The sequence below is a fragment of the Manis pentadactyla genome, chromosome 8 (genome assembly GCF_030020395.1).
Source record: "Manis pentadactyla isolate mManPen7 chromosome 8, mManPen7.hap1, whole genome shotgun sequence".
NCBI lineage: Eukaryota > Metazoa > Chordata > Mammalia > Pholidota > Manidae > Manis > Manis pentadactyla.
This window is the reverse complement of record NC_080026.1, coordinates 58,317,904-58,337,288: the sequence shown is the minus strand read 5'-3', so window position 1 is coordinate 58,337,288 and position 19,385 is coordinate 58,317,904. Positions and strand designations below refer to the sequence as shown.

The 19,385-nt window shown below is 54.4% G+C and overlaps 1 protein-coding gene across 5 annotated transcripts in view; it reads left to right on the top strand.

The window, feature by feature from the left end:
* Positions 1–18,988, top strand: part of ARHGAP22 (Rho GTPase activating protein 22) — a 196,841-nt gene extending 177,853 nt beyond the window's left edge. For all 5 annotated transcript variants that reach the window (XM_057505759.1, XM_057505761.1, XM_057505762.1 and 2 more), the window contains 6 exons: positions 4,516–4,723; positions 9,893–10,025; positions 10,967–11,040; positions 11,677–11,798; positions 13,633–14,527; positions 18,438–18,988. In XM_057505759.1, coding sequence (XP_057361742.1) covers positions 4,516–4,723; positions 9,893–10,025; positions 10,967–11,040; positions 11,677–11,798; positions 13,633–14,527; positions 18,438–18,666 — 1,661 coding nt within the window. In that variant the 3' untranslated portion in view covers positions 18,667–18,988. The remainder of the gene's footprint in view (positions 1–4,515; positions 4,724–9,892; positions 10,026–10,966; positions 11,041–11,676; positions 11,799–13,632; positions 14,528–18,437) is intronic.
* Positions 18,989–19,385: the final 397 nt, after the last annotated feature.

Sequence of the window (19,385 nt, the reverse complement as noted above, 5' to 3'; positions counted from 1 at the left end):
AGAAAGGAAGCATCATGACGGACCCCACAGAAATACAAAGAATTATTAGAGAATACTCTGAAAACCTATATGGTAACAAGCTGGAAAACCTAGAAGAAATGGACAACTTCCTAGAAAAATACAACCTTCCAAGACTGACCAAGGAAGAAACACAAAATCTAAAAAGACCAATTACCAGCAATCAAATTGAACTGGTAATCACAAAACTACCCAAGAGCAAAACCCTTGAGCCAGATGGATTTACTGTGGAATTTTACCACACATACAGAGAAGACATAATACCCATTGTCCTTAAAGTTTTCCAAAAAATAGAAGAGGAGGGAATACTCCCAAACTCATTCTATGAAGCCAGCATCACCCTAATACAAAAACCAGGCAAAGACCCCCCAAAAAAGAAAATTACAAACCAATATCCCTGATGAACATAGATGCAAAAATACTCAATAAAATATTAGCAAACCGAATTCAAAAATACATCAAGAGGATCATACACCATGACCAAGTGGGATTCATCTCAGGGATGCAAGGATGGTACAATATTTGAAAATCCATCAACATCATCCACCACATAAACAAAAAGAAGGACAAAAACCACATGATCATCTCCATAGATGCTGAAAAAGCATTCGACAAAATTCAACATCCATTCATGATAAAAACTCAACAAAATGGGAATAGAGGGCAAGTACCTCAACATAATAAAGGCCATATATGATAAACCCACAGCCAACATCATACTGAACAGCGAGAAGCTGAAAGCTTTTCCTCTGAGATTGGGGACAAGACAGGGATGCCCACTCTCCCCACTGTTATTCAACATAGTACTGGAGGTCCTAGCCATGGCAACTAGACAAAACAAAGAAATACAAGGAATCTAGACTGGTAACGAAGAAGTTAAACTGTCACTATTTTCAGATGACATGATATTGTACATAAAAAACCCTAAAGACTCCAATCCAAAAGTACTAGAACTAATATCGGAATTCAGCAAAGTTGCAGGATACAAAATTAATATACAGAAATCTCTGGCTTTCCTATACACCAAGAATGGACTAACAGAAAGAGAAATTAGGAAAACAATTCCATTCACAATTGCATCAAAAAGAATAAAATACCTAGGAATAAACCTAACCAAGGAAGTGAAAGACCTATACCCTGAAAACTACAAGACACTCTTAAGAGAAATTAAAGAGGACACTAACAAATGGAAACTCATCCCAGGCTCTTGGCTAGGAAGAATTAATATCGTCAAAATGGCCATCCTGCCCAAAGCAATGTACAGATTCAATGAATCCCTATCAAATTACCAACAGTATTCTTCAACGAACTGGAACAAATAGTTCAAAAATTCATATGGAAACACCAAAGACCCCGAATAGCCAAAGCAATCCTGAGAAGGAAGAATAAAGTAGGGGGGATCTCGCTCCCCAACTTCAAGCTCTACTACAAAGCCACAGTAATCAGGACAATTTGGTACTGGCACAAGAACAGACCCACAGACCAGTGGAACAGAATAGAGACTCCAGTTATTAACCCAAACATATATGGTCAATTAATATACGATAAAGGAGCCATGGACATACAATGGGGAAATGACAGCCTCTTCAACAGTTGGTGCTCGCAAAACTGGACAGCTACATGTAAGCGAATAAAACTGGATCACTGTCTAACCCCATACACAAAAGTAAATTAGAAATGGATCAAAGACCCAAATGTAAGTCATGAAACCATAAAACTCTTAGAGAAAAACATAGGCAAAAATCTCTTGGACATAAACATGAGCGACTTCTTCATGAACATATATCCCCGGGCAAGGGAAACAAAAGCAAAAATGAACAAGTGGGATTATATCAAGCTGAAAAGCTGTACAGCAAAGGACACCATCAATAGAACAAAGTGGCATCCTACAGTATGGGAGAATATATTCATTAATGACAGATCCAATAAAGGGTTGACATCCAAAATATATAAAGAGCTCATGCACCTCAACAAACAAAAAGCAAATAATCCAATTAAAAAATGGCAGAAGAGCTGAACAGACACTTCTCCAAAGAAGAAATTCAGATGGCCAACAGACACATGAAAAGATGCTCCACATTGCTAGTCATCAGAGAAATGCAAATTAAAACCACAATGAGATATCACCTCATACCAGTAAGGATTGCCATAATCCAAAAGACAAACAATAACAAATGTTGGCGAGGTTGTGGAGAAAGGGGAACCCTCCTACACTGCTGGTGGGAATGTAAATTAGTTCAACCATTGTGGAAAGCAGTATGGAAGTTCCTCAAAAAGCTCAAAATAGAAATACCATTTGACCCAGGAATTCCACCTCTAGGAATTTACCCTAAGAATGCAGAAGCCCAGTTTGAAAAATAAAGATGCACTCCTATGTTTATCGCTGCTCTATTTACAATAGCCAGGAAATGGGAGCAACCTAAGTGTCCATCAGTAGATGAATGGATGAAGAAGATGTGGTACATATACACAATGGAATATTATTCAGCCATAAGAAGAAAACATATCCTACCATTTGCAACAACATGGATGGAGCTAGAGGGTATTGTGCTCAGTGAAATAAGCCAGGCGGAGAAAGACAAGTACCAAATGATTTCACTCATCTGTTGAGTATAAGAACAAAGAAAAAACTGAAGGAACAAAACAGCAGCAGACTCACAGAACCCCAGAATGGACTAACAGTTACTAAAGGGAAAGGGACTGGGGAGGATGCATGGGAAGGTAGGGACACGGGGTAGGGGAAAGAAAGGGGGCATTATGATTAGCATGTGTAATGTGGGGGGAGGTACAGGAAGGGCTGTGCAACACAGAAAAGACGTAGTGATTCTAGAGCATCTTACTACACTGATGGACAGTGACTGTAATGGGGCTTGTGGGGGGGACTTGGTGAAGGGGGTAGTCTAGTCAACATAATGTTCCTCATGTAATTATAGATTAATGACACCAACGTTAAAAAAATAATGTATGCAAATCACAAAGGCACAGTTTAATGATTTTTCTCAAAGTGAATATAACGGGGTAAACAGGGCCCAGATCCAGAATCAGAGCATGCCCAGTGCTCCGAAAGCCCCTCAGGCCCCTCCCAGTCACTGATCCACCAAGTTGACCATGGCCTGACCTGTCTTTGCACTTTACATAAATGAAGTCGTGCAGTGTATACTGTGGGTCTGGTTTCTGCTTACCATTTTTTTTTTATTTAAAAAATTTTCGGAAAACAAAATTGACCCATCTTAGCCATTTTAAGTGAACAATTCAGTGACATTAAGTATAGTCATATTGCTGTGATGCCGTCACCACCATCCATCTCCAGAACTCTTTCCATCCTGTGAGACTGAAACCTCATGCTCATTAAACACTAACTCTCCACCCCACTCTACCCCCTAGCCCCTGGCCACCACCATTCTGTTTTCTGTCTCTATGAATTTGATTATTCTAAGTACCCCATATGAGTGAAATCATACAACATTTGCTTTTCTGTGACTGACTTATTGCACTTGGTGTAATGTCCTCAAGGTCCATCCATGTTGTACCATGTCAGAATTTTTCCTTTTTAAGGCTGCGTCGTATCCCATTGCATGTGTACACCAGATTTTGTTTGTCCGTTCATCCATTGCCAGACACTTGGTTTGTGTCCACCTTTTGGATATTGTGAATAGTGTTTTTATGAACACGGGTGTATAGCAATCTGTTCCAGGCTCTGCTTTCAATTCTTTGGGTGTATGCCCAGAACTGGAATTACTGGGTCGTAGTGTAATTCTGTTTTAAATTTTTTGAAATGCCTCCATCCTATTTTCCACAGAGACTGCACCGTTTTACATACCCACCAACAGTGCACAAGGGTTCCCATTTCTCCACATCCTCACCAGCACTTACTGTCTTCTGGTTTTTGATAGCAGCCATCCTAATGGGTGTGTGGTGGGAGCATGCTGTGGTTTTGATTTGCATTTCCCTAATATTCAGCAATGCTGCATTGCAGTGGTTTCCACATCAGTGTGTGTCATCTTGTGTGAGCTGTGCTCCATTTGTTCCCACTGCTGTCCAGGGTGCCATGGTATGAGTAGACCATGACATACCAGCTCAGTCTACTGCTGACAGGCATTATGTGGCTTCCCATTTGGAGGGATTGTAAGGAGTGCCTCTAAGAACATTCTAGGGTATGTCTTTTGGTGGACATAATCTTGGGTTTTTAAATATAAGCTACTTGTGTGTGGAGGTTAGTGTTGCATAAATAAACCTATCAACCAAAGGTATAATGCCTGCTCCTTGAGGGCCCTGTAAAGGTGCCTCAGGCCTAGACAAGGTCCACAGGACAGGCCACCTGCCTGCTCTGTCTTGGGGGCCTGGGGTCCAGCTATGTGGGGTGTGTCCTCCCTATTTCTAATTTGCTCCCTCAGGAGTGAGCCGCCTTTGACCCTGACAGCACACCTGCCCCCGTTTTCCCCCCATATACTGCTGAGTTAGATAGCTGAGATGTGACCAGCTCCTCTCTGTGACCAGGGATCTTTGGGCAGCGCCTAGAGGACACAGTCCACCATGAGCAGAAGTATGGCCCCCGCCTTGCCCCCCTGCTGGTGGAGCAGTGTGTGGACTTCATCCGGGAGCGCGGGCTCACCGAGGAGGGGCTCTTCCGCATGCCAGGCCAGGCCAACCTGGTGAGGGACCTGCAGGATTCCTTCGACTGTGGGGAGAAGCCCTTGTTTGACAGGTGAGCTCCTGGGGAAGAGACGGTGAAGAGGTGGCCACCTGCCCATGGCCACCTGCAGGGGCTCCTCACAGGGCACCAGCTCCAGCTGGCAGAAGAGGGCTGGCACAGGAAGCCTGGCAGCAAGATGGCAGGTGGGAGGCACTTGCCCACCCAGCCCTTCCTGGGCAGAGCACAGGACACAAAATCACCGTGGCAGCCTCGGGTCTCCTCTCAGGGATAGGGCCTGCCACAGATGAGTCCCTCTCACATCCGTGCAGGTGTTTCCACTGTGGGTGCCCATCAATCCAGCCCAAGCAGGAGACAAGTGCCTCTGCTGGCTCCATTCAGGACTCCAGGCCTTCTGCAGGGTTTGTCTCTTGGCTCTGTTCCCATGGGGTGAGCCACCCCCTGGCTCATTTGGTGGCAAGATGGAGCAGCATGTCGGCCCCACATCCTCCCAGTTTTGGGGGATGGGGAGCAAGTCTCCTTTGCCTGTCCTGGGTCAGTGCCCATCCTCACCCATCACTGGGGCTTGCCCAGTCCTGGGCTCCACCCTGTGGGTGACATTAACTTCACTTAGAGTCCAGGGTCTAAGAATGGTGGTGGTGGAGCTGTTTGGGGGCCCCTTCTCCCTAACAAGACCCCCCAGTATGGGGCAGTTTGTCATAGAAAGTTTTTCCTGCATCAAGCCAACCTTAGCTCCCACGGAGCTTCTGCCCTTCCTTCTTAGATGTGTCCTCAGACAAGGCTGCTTCTGCCTCAGCTAGGCCCCTGGCTTCGGCTGGCAGCCGTAGCCTTCCCAGGTCCTCTCCTCTTGGGGCAGAGAGCCCTCAGTTCCTCCAGCCTCTGCCCAGAACCATTACTGCTGCTAGGAGAGTCCATCAGTTCCTTTCTTTAGATATGGATCCTGGGATGATCACCATTCCCCAAACAAAGTCTGCCCAGGAGAGCACAGGGGTCCCTTCATCCGGAGCCTCATGAAGCTCCATCCAGATACTCTGAGCTCGTGGTCCGGAACTTACAGCTGCGTTGAGCTTATGATCCATTCCAAACCTCTGCCAGCCAGGCCTCTTCCACCCTGTGCATCTGTGGCCCTAGGTTGGGGTTGGAGATTGCTTCAAAGAATGTCTCTTTCTGGCAGTTCTTGGAAACTCACCCTTGGCATGAGGCTTCTCAGAGAAGGGACCAGGGCCTTGGTTGCCACTGCCCCTGCCCTCTGAGTGCTCCCCTGGCTGTGGATTAGCACAGCCTCTTTTCTCTTTTAACTTTCCTTCACTGGGCAGGTATGAGGAGATGAGTGTGCTGTGCCAGCAAGAGACCCAAAGGAGGTGGTCGGTGGCACAGGGGCCCTCAGATCCAGAACTTAGGAGAGGATTCTGGGGACATATGTGGGACTGGACATCATCTGTTTGAGAGGGCAACACTGAGGTCTGGAAACATGTGTGTACACCTGAGAAAACACAAAAGGACAAGCCTGGGATGCCCCATGTTGAAGGACAGGCCGAGATGATCCCAGGAAGAGGACTAGAGTAGTCAGAGAGGAGATGGGAGACAGGACAGGGTGCATCCACGCTGCCCATGGAGACAGGATGGGACACCTCCGGGCCACCCAGGGAAGGTCTGCCCCATGCTGCTGAGAGGCAAGGAGCGGGTGCACATGCCAGGGGCATCTGGTGGACTGCGGGCATTCTGCCTCCCCAGGGAGTGTTCGGTAAGCAGGCCAGGAGAGGGAAGGATCAGGCTGAGGCTCAGGAACCACAGTACGGGTAGTGGGTGTGCTGTGGGGACAAGGCCGAGGGAGCCACTCCCGGGAGCTGGGCCTGGTCAGGAGGCCTTGGAGCCCTGGCAGCCCCGGCAGTTGGTGTAGGGAGATAGTGAGATCTCATTTGTGTTTGTAGAAGTCCTCCTGGGGGCACCAGGGGAGCTTCTACAAGTCCAGGTTCCTGGGCCCTGTCCTCCCTGTCCTGCAGAATCAGACTCCCAGGGGGAGGAGCAGGAGCCCCGTAAGTGGGATGCGGGGCAGGCACAGGCCCCCAGCCCCCTTGCTTCTCTTCCCCCTGCCTGCCCTCCCCCTTCTCCCAGGCCTCGACCCCTGCTCACGTTTCGAGTACTTCACACTAGACCCTGCCCTCAGTGGGCTTACAGACATATTCTTAAATGGTCATGTGTCGATTTAATGGATTAGGACTGGAAGCCAGGAGACCCCATGTGACTCACCCAAGATGCCCGGAGGTGGGCTCTGCTCGGCTGGAATTCTGACCCCTTTTCCAGAGCCCCTTCCCCTCTACCTACATCCCCTGTTCAGAGAAGCCACTTCCTCAGTCTGCTCACCCCTCCAGAGCCACCCTGTTTCTCCATCCTGTTGTCTGACAGCCTCTCACAGGGCCTCCTATCCTGCACCCACCCTTGCCCCATGCTGCAGCCTCAGCCCTCAAGACGTGTGGGCATTTGCACCGGCCCTCCCAGGGCCCTTCTCAGCCGTGTCCCTGGCTCTGGTGCTCTTCCTCCGGGAAACTCCTCCCTGGGATATCTGACCCCATGCTCTCCCACCTTCTGCCATGCTCTGGTAGCTCCTTGGCCCTTGCGTTATGCCTTCCCTGCAACATAGGGCTCTGAAGGCGACTCCTCGTTTGCACAGCTAATGTAAAGTGGGGCTGCTCCCTGAGCCCACCTGTGGGCAGAGGCATTCCAGGGTAGGGCTTGCTCACTTCCTGCTTGTGGACCATGCTCTGCACCGTGATGAACTCTGGCCCCCAGGTCCTGGGCCTTCTACTCCATAAAGAGCGCCCCCCCCAACCCCCCGCGGGTCTGGAAGTCTCAGTCCCCAGAGCAGTCCTATGCCTGGCCTGTCTTATCACCCTGGCCCCTGGCCCCTGGGCCTGGGCCTGAAGCAGCTCTCCCAGCCCCGTCCACATGGTTGCTGAGCATAGGAGAGGGGCTCCTCTGTGCCAACCCTGGCAGCCTCATTGACCCTTGTAATGACTCTTTCTTACTTCACTCAGCACTCATCTGTTGAGTGAGAGGCTGAAGCCATGAACAAGACAGACAAGCTCCTGTGCTCATGCCGCCGGAACAGAGGACAAACCCGTAAATGCACACAGGGACGAGCACTGGCTCCATTGCCATGGCCTCTGCCCCCTTTCATGGCCCACAAGCACAGAGCAGGGCTTGATCTTTGCTCCCAGAGGCCGATAAGGCAGGTGGCCTGGGGCCAAGCCACCCCTAGCCCTGGGTGGTGGGGTCAGTGATGTGAAGCCATCAGAGGGTCTGGGGTGGGAAATGTGGGCTGGGCTTCTGGGTGGGGAATGGATTGCAGGGGAGCAGGGGGTGTGGGGGATACGCAGGAGACCAGGGCCATGTTTGCATGGATGTGGGTGTTGGCATGGGCGAGAGGGGTTCCACAGAGATGCTGAGGAACAGAGGCATCAGCAGATCCATCCTACAGGTGGAGAAACTGAGGCTCTCAGTTATGTACTTCACTCTGGGTCTCACAGGCAGTGAGGGCAGAAGCTGATTTGGACCCACGGCTGCCCTCCCAGTCTCTGGACCCAGCCCCTTCCACCATATACTGTGAGCCTGGTCCTTGGGAAGGGACCAGATGGGTGACAGCACCTGCCCTGGAGGCACTCACAGGCTGGTGAGCCCCCTTAGTGCTATGGGCTGCAGAATCTTCTTCTTGGGTGCTGGGCACAGTGGAGGGGCCTGGCCTCAGTGCACGTATGGGTGGGAGGGGCAGGAGGGGAGTTCAGGAACAGGGAGGAAGAAAAAGCCTGGAGCCAAACTGTTAAAGGAGAGGCTCTGCAGGGAATAAGGAGGGAGGGGAGGAGGCCGGGAGGTGGGGGGCGCCAAGCTCCGAGGACCAGGGTGGGTCCGGGGCTGGGCCTCCCAGGTCCAGGATCACTGTAAGCTACGGCATCAAGGAGGAACCAAGATGGGGCTTCAGGCAGGGACGCAGCCAGTGAGGTCTGCAGAGTGGAGGGGCCAGTCCAGGTCCATGTGCCCAGGACAGAAAAGCTTCTGTCCCCCACACCATGGGGAACTGGCCCTGGTCCACACCTCTGCGCTTTCGCTGCCCATGTCTTTGGAAGGGGCAAGGCTGCTGATCCTGCTTCCTGCCTGCCCTGTGTCCCCCTGGGGCTCCAGCTCCTGCAGCAGCTGGCCCTGAACCCATGGGTCCCAGTTGGGGAAAGACCTTGGGCGCAAGCCTGGGTACTCACTGGGCTGCAAGTGCCATGATGTGGGTGGTGTCAGCAGAGGAGGCGGCCCCAGGGAGGCAGTGGAGACGGGGGGCAGCAGCATGTCTGGCTGGAGAGGGGAGGCTGGGGTCTCCCTTGGCCAGGCCAGACCAAGAGCAGCAGAGGCAGGGAGGGTCCCTGGGTGTGTGGGCTTGAGGGGCATATGGGCATAGGGGACCCCAGAATCCCAAAACCCAGGGCTGGAAGGGCCCCCAGAGCTGATTTCAGTGAGAGGCAGGGCCAGGTGGCACCTTAACTACACAGGTCTTCTGGCCCAGGACCTTCTTTCCAGAGTGCCTCCCACAGTGGGAATGCAGGCCCATGGGTTAAATGGGTGCCCAGGCAGCACCTGCAGGAAGTGTCAAGACTGCAGTGCAGGACCTGAACCCAGAGCCCAACAGGCCCAGGACTACCACCCTCCACAGGGGCCCACTTCAGCCTGGACAGTGGGGTCTGGGACCCTGGGGCCCTGGAAATGGTATGATATGCACAGAGGCCCAAGCATCTACAATGGAATGGGAATCCAGAGGCTGGGGGAAGGGCCTGACCGTGACCTGCCCAGGTCCTGATGGCCAGTGTCCAGGGATGCCCACTCACTGCCAAGGAGCCAGCACCCCCTACACAGCAGCACCTTTGACACAGCCCCGCCCCTAACATTGGAGGGTCAGCCTAGGGGGAAGGGGGAGCAAGTTCAGCTGTGCCCCTGGCTCCCTACCCCCTTTACTTCTCAGGAGCAGAGCAGCTCCCACATTACCCTGCAGAGAATCCTGGGGCAGCCACTAGCAGAAGGGAACCCTTCACGCCTACTGATTTCCTGGCTCTTTGTCACAGTGCACACGCCCAAGCACACAGGCCATCATGAGAGCAGAGGCTGCCCCGGGGGCAGTGAGGCAAGGTGCTGTCACTCCCAGAGTTCCCTGGTGTCCCCAGCCTCATGCCCATCCCCCCCTCACAGCTCCACAGACGTGCACACGGTGGCCTCCCTGCTGAAGCTCTACCTTCGGGAGCTCCCTGAGCCTGTGATACCCTTCGCCAGGTACGAGGATTTCCTTAGCTGTGCCCAGCTGCTCACCAAGGACGAGGGGGAGGTTAGTGACTCATGGGGACCCTTTCTGGGAGGAGGCCTGCTGGGAGGTGGGTGTGTGAAGTCAGGGAACACTCTTGACTTTTCATGACTTCTTATGGCACACAGATTCAGGCTGCAGCCTTCCCTCTGCTCTGTGTGTTGGGCCTGGAGCAGCCTGCTGTGTGTGGTGGGCAGTGGGGCTTGCCCCTCCTGTTCTGTGTGGTATGGAGGGGGTGGCTGGAGCATCCCCTCTGTGTAGGCCCTCTGTGTGTGCAGGCCTCAGTATCCGGGAGGGGCAGGAAGCTCCTGATTCCATGATGCCCTTGAGAGTGGGTGCCCAGGTGTGGGCCTCCACATATGCCTAGGTCTGGGCCTACCTTGCTGCCTGCCCCTACACCCACCTCAGGCTCCTCAGGCTAGCCACAAGGTTCAGAAACAGCCAGACCTTTCATCTGCCTATCTCCTGCCTCCTCCCTGAAAAACTTAAGACCACTCCTAGGATAGAGGGCCCCTCACCCCTATCCCCTAGGTGCCTGTATGGAGTCCTGGGCTGGCTCCCAGCTGGGGAAGGACTGTTTGCCCTCCCCATGGCCTGTGTGGGAAATGAGGGGCCTTTATCTGGCAAATATTTGTGCCTCCACAAGAGAGCTGAGAGCTGACCCTGACATTCCTCTGTGACCCTGCAGAGGCTCACCTCTCATACCAGCTCCCAGAAGGTAAATCACTTTCCGCAGGAGGTCACAAGCCTAGCCTCAGAGGGAGATGGAGGTGGTAGCACCCTCTGGTCACCTGGGGCCTGGCTGTGCTGGCCATGCTGGAGGTCTGGCCTCTGATTCCTGTCCCCATCCCGCAGCCCACATCCTCCTTTTTCTCGCCCACCCCTCTGACTCCTCCCTCTAGTAAGAGAAGGCTGAGGCCTCATTGCTGATCTTTGAAATGCTGTTTTTCTCTTTCACTCCCCAGGGGACTCTGGAGTTGGCTAAACAAGTGATCAGCCTTCCCCCGGCCAATTACAACCTGCTCAGATATATCTGCAAGTGAGTGACTTGGGGCGGGGAGCCTACCCTCCCTGTGCTCTGGCTCCTTGCTCTTCCCAGAGGGGGCCTGAGTTATTCTCCCACCCCACACTCCTCTCCAAGTGTCTGTGGAGCCAATGGAGGGTATAAAAGAGCACAGTCCCTGTGCCTGTGATGCTTAAGGTCCCCTGGGAGCAGGCAGTGTTAAATAAGTCCAGTGGATCATTCCTGAATGAAGAGATACATCTCTATCCCTTTTGTCTTCTCTGGGTGCCTCCCACCACCCTCCCCCAAAGGGGTATGCCTCCTGACTACAACCTGAGCTCAGGTGGTGGGAGAGGGCATGCAGGGGGGCCCTCACCCTGCCTGTGCCTGGGGGTCTGGGCCTTCCTATGCGTCTGCCCCACTGCAGGCAGGAGAGTCCATGTGTTCTCCTTCCGTGCTGACAATGGGCCCTTGTGCCATTGGCATTTGCTTCTGAGGGCCCTCTCAAACACCAGAGGAGGCTCTGCCCTCTTTGAGTCTGGCAGGGGCAGCAGGCTGTGCCTGGCCACTGTGGACCGAGTGGGCACAGCTGGGTATGGGGGCCAGGCAGTTCCCAGCAGATGTGGCATCAGGGTTTATCGCTCTGCCAACTGCCTCTTCCTTATTTTGCAGGTTTCTGGATGAAGTTCAGTCCCACTCCAATGTTAACAAGATGAGTGTCCAGAACTTGGCAACTGTTTTTGGCCCTAACATACTACGACCGCAAGTAGCAGATCCAGTGACCATAATGGAAGGTAACAGGGGAGATGTGTGGGGCAGTGCTGCATGCTGCTGGGGTCTGGGCTCTCGTGGGTCCCAGGCAAGTCCCAGCCAGGCCAGCAGCAGGGTGGCTCCATCCCTGGGACCTGGTAGAAGCCTCTCCAGACCTCCTCCCCTCCCCTTCCCATTGTGAAGGTCCATTTATAAAAGGAAAAAGAACTGTGCCCTATGGGTGGGATCCCTGGGTGCAGTCAGAATGGCAGGAGAGGCCAGGGGAATGGGGTGGTCAGTGCCCTTGCCGCTGCACACACATGAGTGTTTTTCCTTAAGTCATTTTCAAGTAAGTAATTGTCACAGCTCCTGGGACATCAGAGCTTTGAAACCCTGGGAAATTCCTGTCTTGTGAATATACTTAACAAATATAAGATGATAAAACAGCAGCAATAGCAGCTGCTTTCAAGGGGCAAGGGCCTCTACTAAGTGCTGCACTTATATCTTGTCACATCAATCTGCATAAACAGCCCAGGCTGTGGTTACTGTACCCATTTTACAGGGGAGGAAACTGAGGCCAGGAGAGGCAAGTGACTGTCAGCCAGACTTACCAAAGGGCACATGTGCAGACTGGCATGGAAAGAAGATCCCATGCTCAGAGCCCAGAGGGGTCAGTGTGAGTCTTGCTACTCACAGACCGGAAACACACAGCCAGTCCCAGCAAAGGCGTACGGAGCTGGACCAAGGCACATGAAGGACAAATGCCAGCTGTCCTGCTGCCCGTCACCAGGCGAGCCAGGGCAGAGTTTCCATTCCTTGCTGAACGTGACCTGTGGGAGATGGGGATGGGGGTGGCTTTTTTGTTCAGGTCCCCCATTGGCCTGCCTGGCTAGGTCTCCCACCTCAGGTCCCAAACTGCCTGGTTACACAAATGCCTGGGGGTGAACCCACACAGACTTCACTGAGTTCCTACTTCACCTGGTCTTCTGAACTCCGGATTCCTTGCTATATTTTTTCTAAGATTCTTTGTTACCTCTACTGTGAGGGTACGCCCAAGCACTCCACCTGCCTTAGCACTTGCAGACCTCCCCAGTGTCTGGTCTTTGCTTGGTGGGGGATAACAGGAAGGAATGGGGCAGGTGGACAAGTACCATGGCCCTTCTGTACCATCCCCTTTGCCATTGGTCCCTCCAGCCTAGACCCCACACTCCACACCTTCAGGAACCAAGTATCCCATAGACGCCATAGGCTGCACCCCAGGGGTGTGGCTTGGAGAAGGGTGATTGTATGTGTGTATGTGAGATTGTGCATGTTGGTGGTATGTGCATGGAACTGAGGTGTATTATGACTGTGTGTGTAGGACTGTGTGCACGTGTGTGCTCATGTACCTGTAGGACATCTCTATTCCCTTTCCCAGAGCCCTGTGTCCCCCAGAACATGGACAGCAGGGCACAATTGTTGGCACTCAGGGGAGTGATCCGGGGCAGCTGAGATGGCTCTGACATCCAGGTCCTGGTTTCCAGGCCCAGCTCACTATTGGCTTACCCTGGAGTCTTAATGGGCATGGTGCCTGCTTCCTACTGCTGCCTAGAGAGATGGAGGGGCTCAGAGGCCCAGTGCCTCCTCTGTGTCCCAGGCCCTACATCCAGGGAAGGGCATTCTTAGGCAGGAGCTTTCTGTCTATGCCTAGATTTAGAGGGTGTGGGGGTCATCCTTTGCTTTGGGTGGCAGTTGGCAAGCTCCCATTGAGTCCTTTCTTGAGGGGCATCCTGGGAAGGACCTGAACCTGGGTCAGAGCTGCAGCAACCCTGACTGGTCCAGAGAGCCAGGACGGGAGACATACACAGCCAGGCCTTTCTCACTCCCTCTTCCTGGCAGGCACTTCCCTGGTCCAGCACCTGATGACTGTCCTGATCCGCAAACACGTGCAACTCTTCACCACGAGGGCCACAGAAGGGCAGGCTTCCCCGAGCCAGGGCCCACCGTGCATGGTGCGATGGGGCTCTGAGGAGGTCAAGGCAGACAGCCAGCCAGAGCCCAGTGGCCGCAGTGACCCTGGCCTGCCCTCACACCGGACTTCATCTCTGGATGGTGCCACTGTGGCAGCCTGCTCTAGAACCTCTCCTCCAGGCCTGGGCAGCCAGGGCAGCCCTGCCACCCCCAGCCCCAGGAAGAAGGTGCAGACTCTGCCCAGCTGGAGGTCTCCCTTCTGGCAGCCAGGGTCCCGGTCAGGGAGCCTGAAGACGGGAAGCTCATCCCTGGAGGTGCCCATCATCTCCTCCGGAGGGAACTGGCTCATCAACGGGCTGTCCTCCCTGCGCAGCCACCGCCGGGCCTCATCAGGAGACCGGCTCAAGGCCTCAGGCTCTGTGCAGAGACTCTCCACCTATGACAACGTGCCCCTGCCCAGCAGCCTCTTTCCCAGCACTCCCAGTGTGGCCAGCATGGCATGGTCTGGGACCTCCTCTTGCGAGGTATCAGCCCAGGGTTCAGTCAGCAGCTGCACAGCCTGCCGGGCCAGCGACTCGTCTCCCTGCAGCTCCCTGCACATGGAGCCCTCCCTTTTCCCCAGCAGCAGCATGGACCATAGGTCCCCGGGCGTGGGCCATGGCCTGGATGATGCAGGCACCTGTATCAGCAGCAGCGAGCCTAGTGACCCAGGCAGCCTTGCCCGGGACCATGCCTGCCGCTCCAAGGCTCTCCAGGGCCTGGTCACAGAGCTCAGGGCGGAGCTGTGCCAGCAGAGGACTGAGTACGAGCTGAGTATGAAAAGGTAAAGGGCCGTAGCTGCTGAGCAAGTGTGAGGCCTGCACACAGGCAGAGCAGAGCCCTGGTGGCCAGCAGCTCACAGGCACCACCCCAGGCAGCCAGCCTCTGGTCTCATGGCCTCCAACTTTGAAAGCAAGCCTCCTGGAGGTAGGGCTCAGAGCAGCCAGCCCCTGGAAGCCAGCTTTCTGGGACATGCCCCAGGGCAGTGGGAACAGTGGGTGGGTCCTGTGTCTGGGAAGGCTCAGGAGCTGAGGCCTGGCATGCAATCTGAGCTTCATAAATGCCTGCTGAACAAATGAGTGAGTCAGAATGTCAGCATGAACTGCTCAGAGTACCTTTTAATGGAGTGTGGAGCCGGGTGGGGTTGCTTATGTGGCCCTCAGTCAGGGAGGAGGCAGGCCCCCCCCGAAGTGTACATGGGCACAGAGGCCTATAGAACAGGGGCTGGGCCCGGGGAAGTGCCCACGTGCAGTGCAGGCCCCAGGCTAGGTTGGCTGGCTGACCTTGCTGGGCCTGATGTGGGAGGACTCCTTCCAGGATCAGAATCCAGTTTCCCCTGAGGAGGGTGCTGCTGGTGCTGAGCTGAGCAGTCCTGCCTGCCCTGGTCACAGGAGGATGCCTGTGCTGTGTTCCTGGCCTTCTAAGCTTGCTCAGATGGCCCTCGGGTGCCCCCAGCCTCCCTGTGACGGGAGTGTGCTCCAGCTCTGAGAAGCCAGGTTCTCCAACTGAGGTCACCAGCAGGGCCTGGCCTGTGCACGGTGCTTCCATCAGCTTCTCGGATGCCCTGCCCCTCATCCCAGCTACCTGCCCTCCAGCAGAGGCTATCAGCGTGTTCTGAGGGCTGTCTTCGTATCCCCATCAGAGACCGTGGAGGGAGAAAGGACTCCTACTTCCAATTCTGAACCTAGGATTTCCACAGGAAGCTGAAACGGCTGCATTTGGCCCTTCAGCTCTGCTGGCAGCTGGCTGGGTTCCCGGGGAGTGTCAGGCATGTGTAGGCTATGTCCTTGGGAAGATGATGGGGCTTGAGGGCAGAGGACCTACCATAGGGAGGTCAGGGAGGGTCACAGCAGGCCACGTCTGAGCCGGGACTTGAAGGACCCATAGGATCAAGCTGAGCAAGGAGAAAGGACACAGCATAGTAAAACCCTTATGCATAATATTGTGGGGCAAACCCTACACATGGAAGCACTCGGCTGGAATTGACCTGGCAGAGGTAACAGCAGGAGTGCCCTACAGGGAGTGGAGGAAGAGGATGACTCCTGAAGATGAGCTCAGACAGGAACTAGAGAGGACCATTAGCAGGCTGGCTGACAGCCTCAGAGTGGGTCAGAATCAGCTGCTTGCTTGGCTGTTTGCAGAGCTGACTTAGGCTTTTAGCTCTTCTGCCATCTCACAGGCATGTTGGGGGAAAATGCAGCATTGTTCGGTGGTGGGCCCTGGCCACACTGCCTGGGTTTGAGTCCCTGCCCCGCCGTGGACTGGCTGCGTGTATGTCCGGGCAGGCTTTCTAGACTCTGGTGACCTCACCTATGTGTCATGAGGTTTAAGAGACACGATGGGTAGGGGTGCTCAGCACAGAGCCTGGGACACCCAGAGAGCTCATTACCTCCTCTTGGTGGGCTGGAGGTAAGGCAAGGCTCCAAGAGGAAGCAACAGTAGTGGCCACCCTGTACCTTCACTAGCAGAGTGGTCTGAGCTCATGGGGACAGAGGGGTAGTCGAGAGTGGGTAGGAGCTGCTCTCTGAGCACAGGAGGAAATGGGGCCCCACCCAGCAGGTGCAGGAAATGTCTGCACATTGGGAGTCGCAGTTGGTCAAGTCTGGGCATTTGAGGGAGACCAGCTTTCTGCCCTGCCTTCAGGGACTCAGAACCCTTCCCTGGTGCCCTGATTCCTGTATCCCCAAAAGAGAATTCATTGAATATCTGTAATGTGTGAGACCCTCTGCTAGATTCTGGGAAACAGTTTTGATAAAAACTGATCAAAATCTCTCCCCTCATTCTTATGGTAGTGTTTGTGAGGCATGACATGTGGGGTGGTGACAGGGAAATAGAGACCATAAGCAAGGAGGATTTTTAAAATATATGCTATTTTAGGTTAGGTAAAGAACACTAAAGCAGAGTGGAGGGAATGGGGCCATGGGGGCTGGAAGGCCGTGCAGGGAGGGCATGGGGGGGTCAGTGCAGGTGCCTAGAGGCTGCGGTGGGGAGGAGCAGGAGCTAAGTGGGCAGGTGGAGGAAAGTGGGGGGTGTGGAGGGGCCTTTTGGCCGCAGTGATGCTCTAGATTTTATTCCTGGGGAGATTCTAAGCGGCGGGGGCCCTTGAGCACTCTCATCACTTTGATCAGCACACCTGGCCATCATGCTGAGGTGAGCCTGACAGGAGCCAAGGGCAGACCGACCCAAGAGGAGGCCATGGGGCCCAGGCCAGACTTGCAGGTGTCATGGACACAGGGGGCAGCAGTCACCATGGGGAGAAGAGCCAGAGAAGGTTTGCTAACTGATCAGGGAGGGGGTGACAAAGACCTGACATAAGGGACGACATTTTTGTTTTGGTCTCACAGCTAGGAGGTGGTGTTCACTGAGGGGGTGGCTGAGGCCAGAAGGAGCGGTTTTGGGAGGAAGGGTCAGGCGCTCAGCTGTGGGTCGGTTCAGCTGATGTTTATTAAGTCTGTGAGTGGAGTCAAGGGGATGCAGATGGAGAGTTGTCAGCACATAGGTGGTGCTTTCCGTATGGAGACTGGATGAGGTGACCCAGGAGCGGCGTAGAGGAAGAGGGATGGTCCAGCTGAGCTCGAGGGTAAGAGGACAGTGAGGAGCAGTGGGGGATGGCTGGGGCTGGGCCCCACGAATAGTGGGGGACCTCACTGCCCTGGGGGCTCTTTTCTCTGACAGCAGGCCCCAAGCCCCCTGCCCTCCCTGAGGGCTGGGTGGAGGGCGGTCTCCTCCCTTCACACTTTGGGTTCAGTAGCTGTGGGTGGGCACCAGGCCGTGTCCTCATTGGGGCGGAGAATGGATGTGTCTGTCCCACGGACCAGGCACTGTGCTGTGTACATGCCGTCGCCTTTTTCCATCACAGCTACAGGTGTGGGGGAAATGTTCTTGGGGGAAGAGGACATGAGGCCTCAGGGCAGTTTGTGTCCTGCTCAGAGGCATGCGGCCTACTGAGGAACCAGGCCAAGGCCCAAACTCAAGTTTGTCAGTTCCCAGAGCCTGGGATCAGCCTGTCCCTCAGGCCAGACAGCTGCTGGTCATCTGGTCAAAAAGACAGATGTGCCAAACTTTGTGCAGTTTGGTGTCACCCTGCATGCAAGCAGTGGCCTAGCTTTGTGGTGGCACAAAGGAACAGGAAAGTGGCCTGCAGGGGGGAGCAAGAGAAGCTTCGCTGATGGGGAAACATTTGAGCTGCCTATGAAAGATGAGTAGGCATGGAGGTGACAACCCGGATGTGGTTGCCTAGGAATCACTGTCTGGCTGGAATGGGGCTGGGGCAGTGAGAGGGCACCCAGGGGGCCTCAAAGAGCCAAGGCAAGGAGACAGTTTCCTATTGCCGCCTCTGTGAGGGGCCCTGTCCTGCTCTGTGCCAGTGCAGTCCACCTTCTGGGGGACGGCTAACCCGGCCAGAGGTCTGGAGGGTCTCTGAATTCCACTGAGGACTCAGGGAGGCCCCGGGCTGAGGGCAGGTCCCTGGGGGCTCGTGGGTGAAGTAGGAGGGTCTTGTGTGGAGCCAGTGAGGTCTGCAGGGCCTGCCCCGGAGCCAGCCTGAGCCTGCACGCCTCCTTCCCCTCCCAGGGCGCCTGGCCAGCTCCTCCCATCAGGCCTGCAGGCAGGCCCGGCTTTGCCAGAAACCGAGCTTGCTCAGCAAACCCAGCAAGCCAAAGTCTGAAACGGTGTCTTTCTTCTTGACTTTTAAGACTAGAAGAAGGAAGTGCTGACCTGAGGAAACGAATGTCCCAGCTGGAAGGGGAACTGGACCAGGAAAGGAAAAGGTACACGATGCTGGAAATAAAGCTGAGGAACTCGGAGAGGGCACGGGAGGACGCGGAGAAAAGGAACCAGATGCTGCAGAAGGAAATGGAGGAGTTTTTCTCAACCTTGGGAAGCCTGACTGTTGGGGCAAAAACTGACAAAGCCGCAAAGTAGAGGAGGGAAGGGCTCGCTTCTGCTGTGTTGCTCACACTTCCCTCAGCAGAGCTGGCTGTGGGCCTCATGAGGAGCCAGAAGGCCCTGCAGCTTGGGCCTGGGCCTCAGTGGTGCCAGGAGCCCTAGAGCCAGCAGGAGAGAGGAGTCCTGACACCCCAGAGGACTGTCTAGAGCCCAGCCCCACTCGGGATCTCAAAGCTGCTCTGACCATGCAGTGTTAGAGGGAACAGTCCTGTGGCCACCAAAACAGATGGCACCTGGGACCTGAGTAGCCCACCAGAAACATTTTGCATTCTTTATTAAATTTGGTGTGATAGCAAGATGCCTGGATACCTGACTCCTTTGTGGTCTTGCAGAGTGGGGTTTACCAGGTGACCTCTACTGTTTCTGGCGGGGCTAGGAGCCCCCAAGGTGTCCCATGGGTGGAATGGCATGGGGCCCACAGAGATGGGGTATGAAGCTCCCTGAGGGACACCAGTGTAATCATGATCAGCAAAGCTGGATTTATTCAAATCCCTGTGCTTTTGCTCCATCGTCCTCGTGCTCAAGACAGGATGACCTTCCTCACCCTTCCCCCTGATTCTCCTGGGTCTCTGCAGCTGGTCTCTACCCTGGAATTCCTCTCAGGCCTTCCACCAGAACCTGCTTACCTCTGCTTGGCCCCAGCTTGGCCCCAGGCCAAAGCCCATGAGTCAGAGCTTGGTGTGGGTGCTGCACTC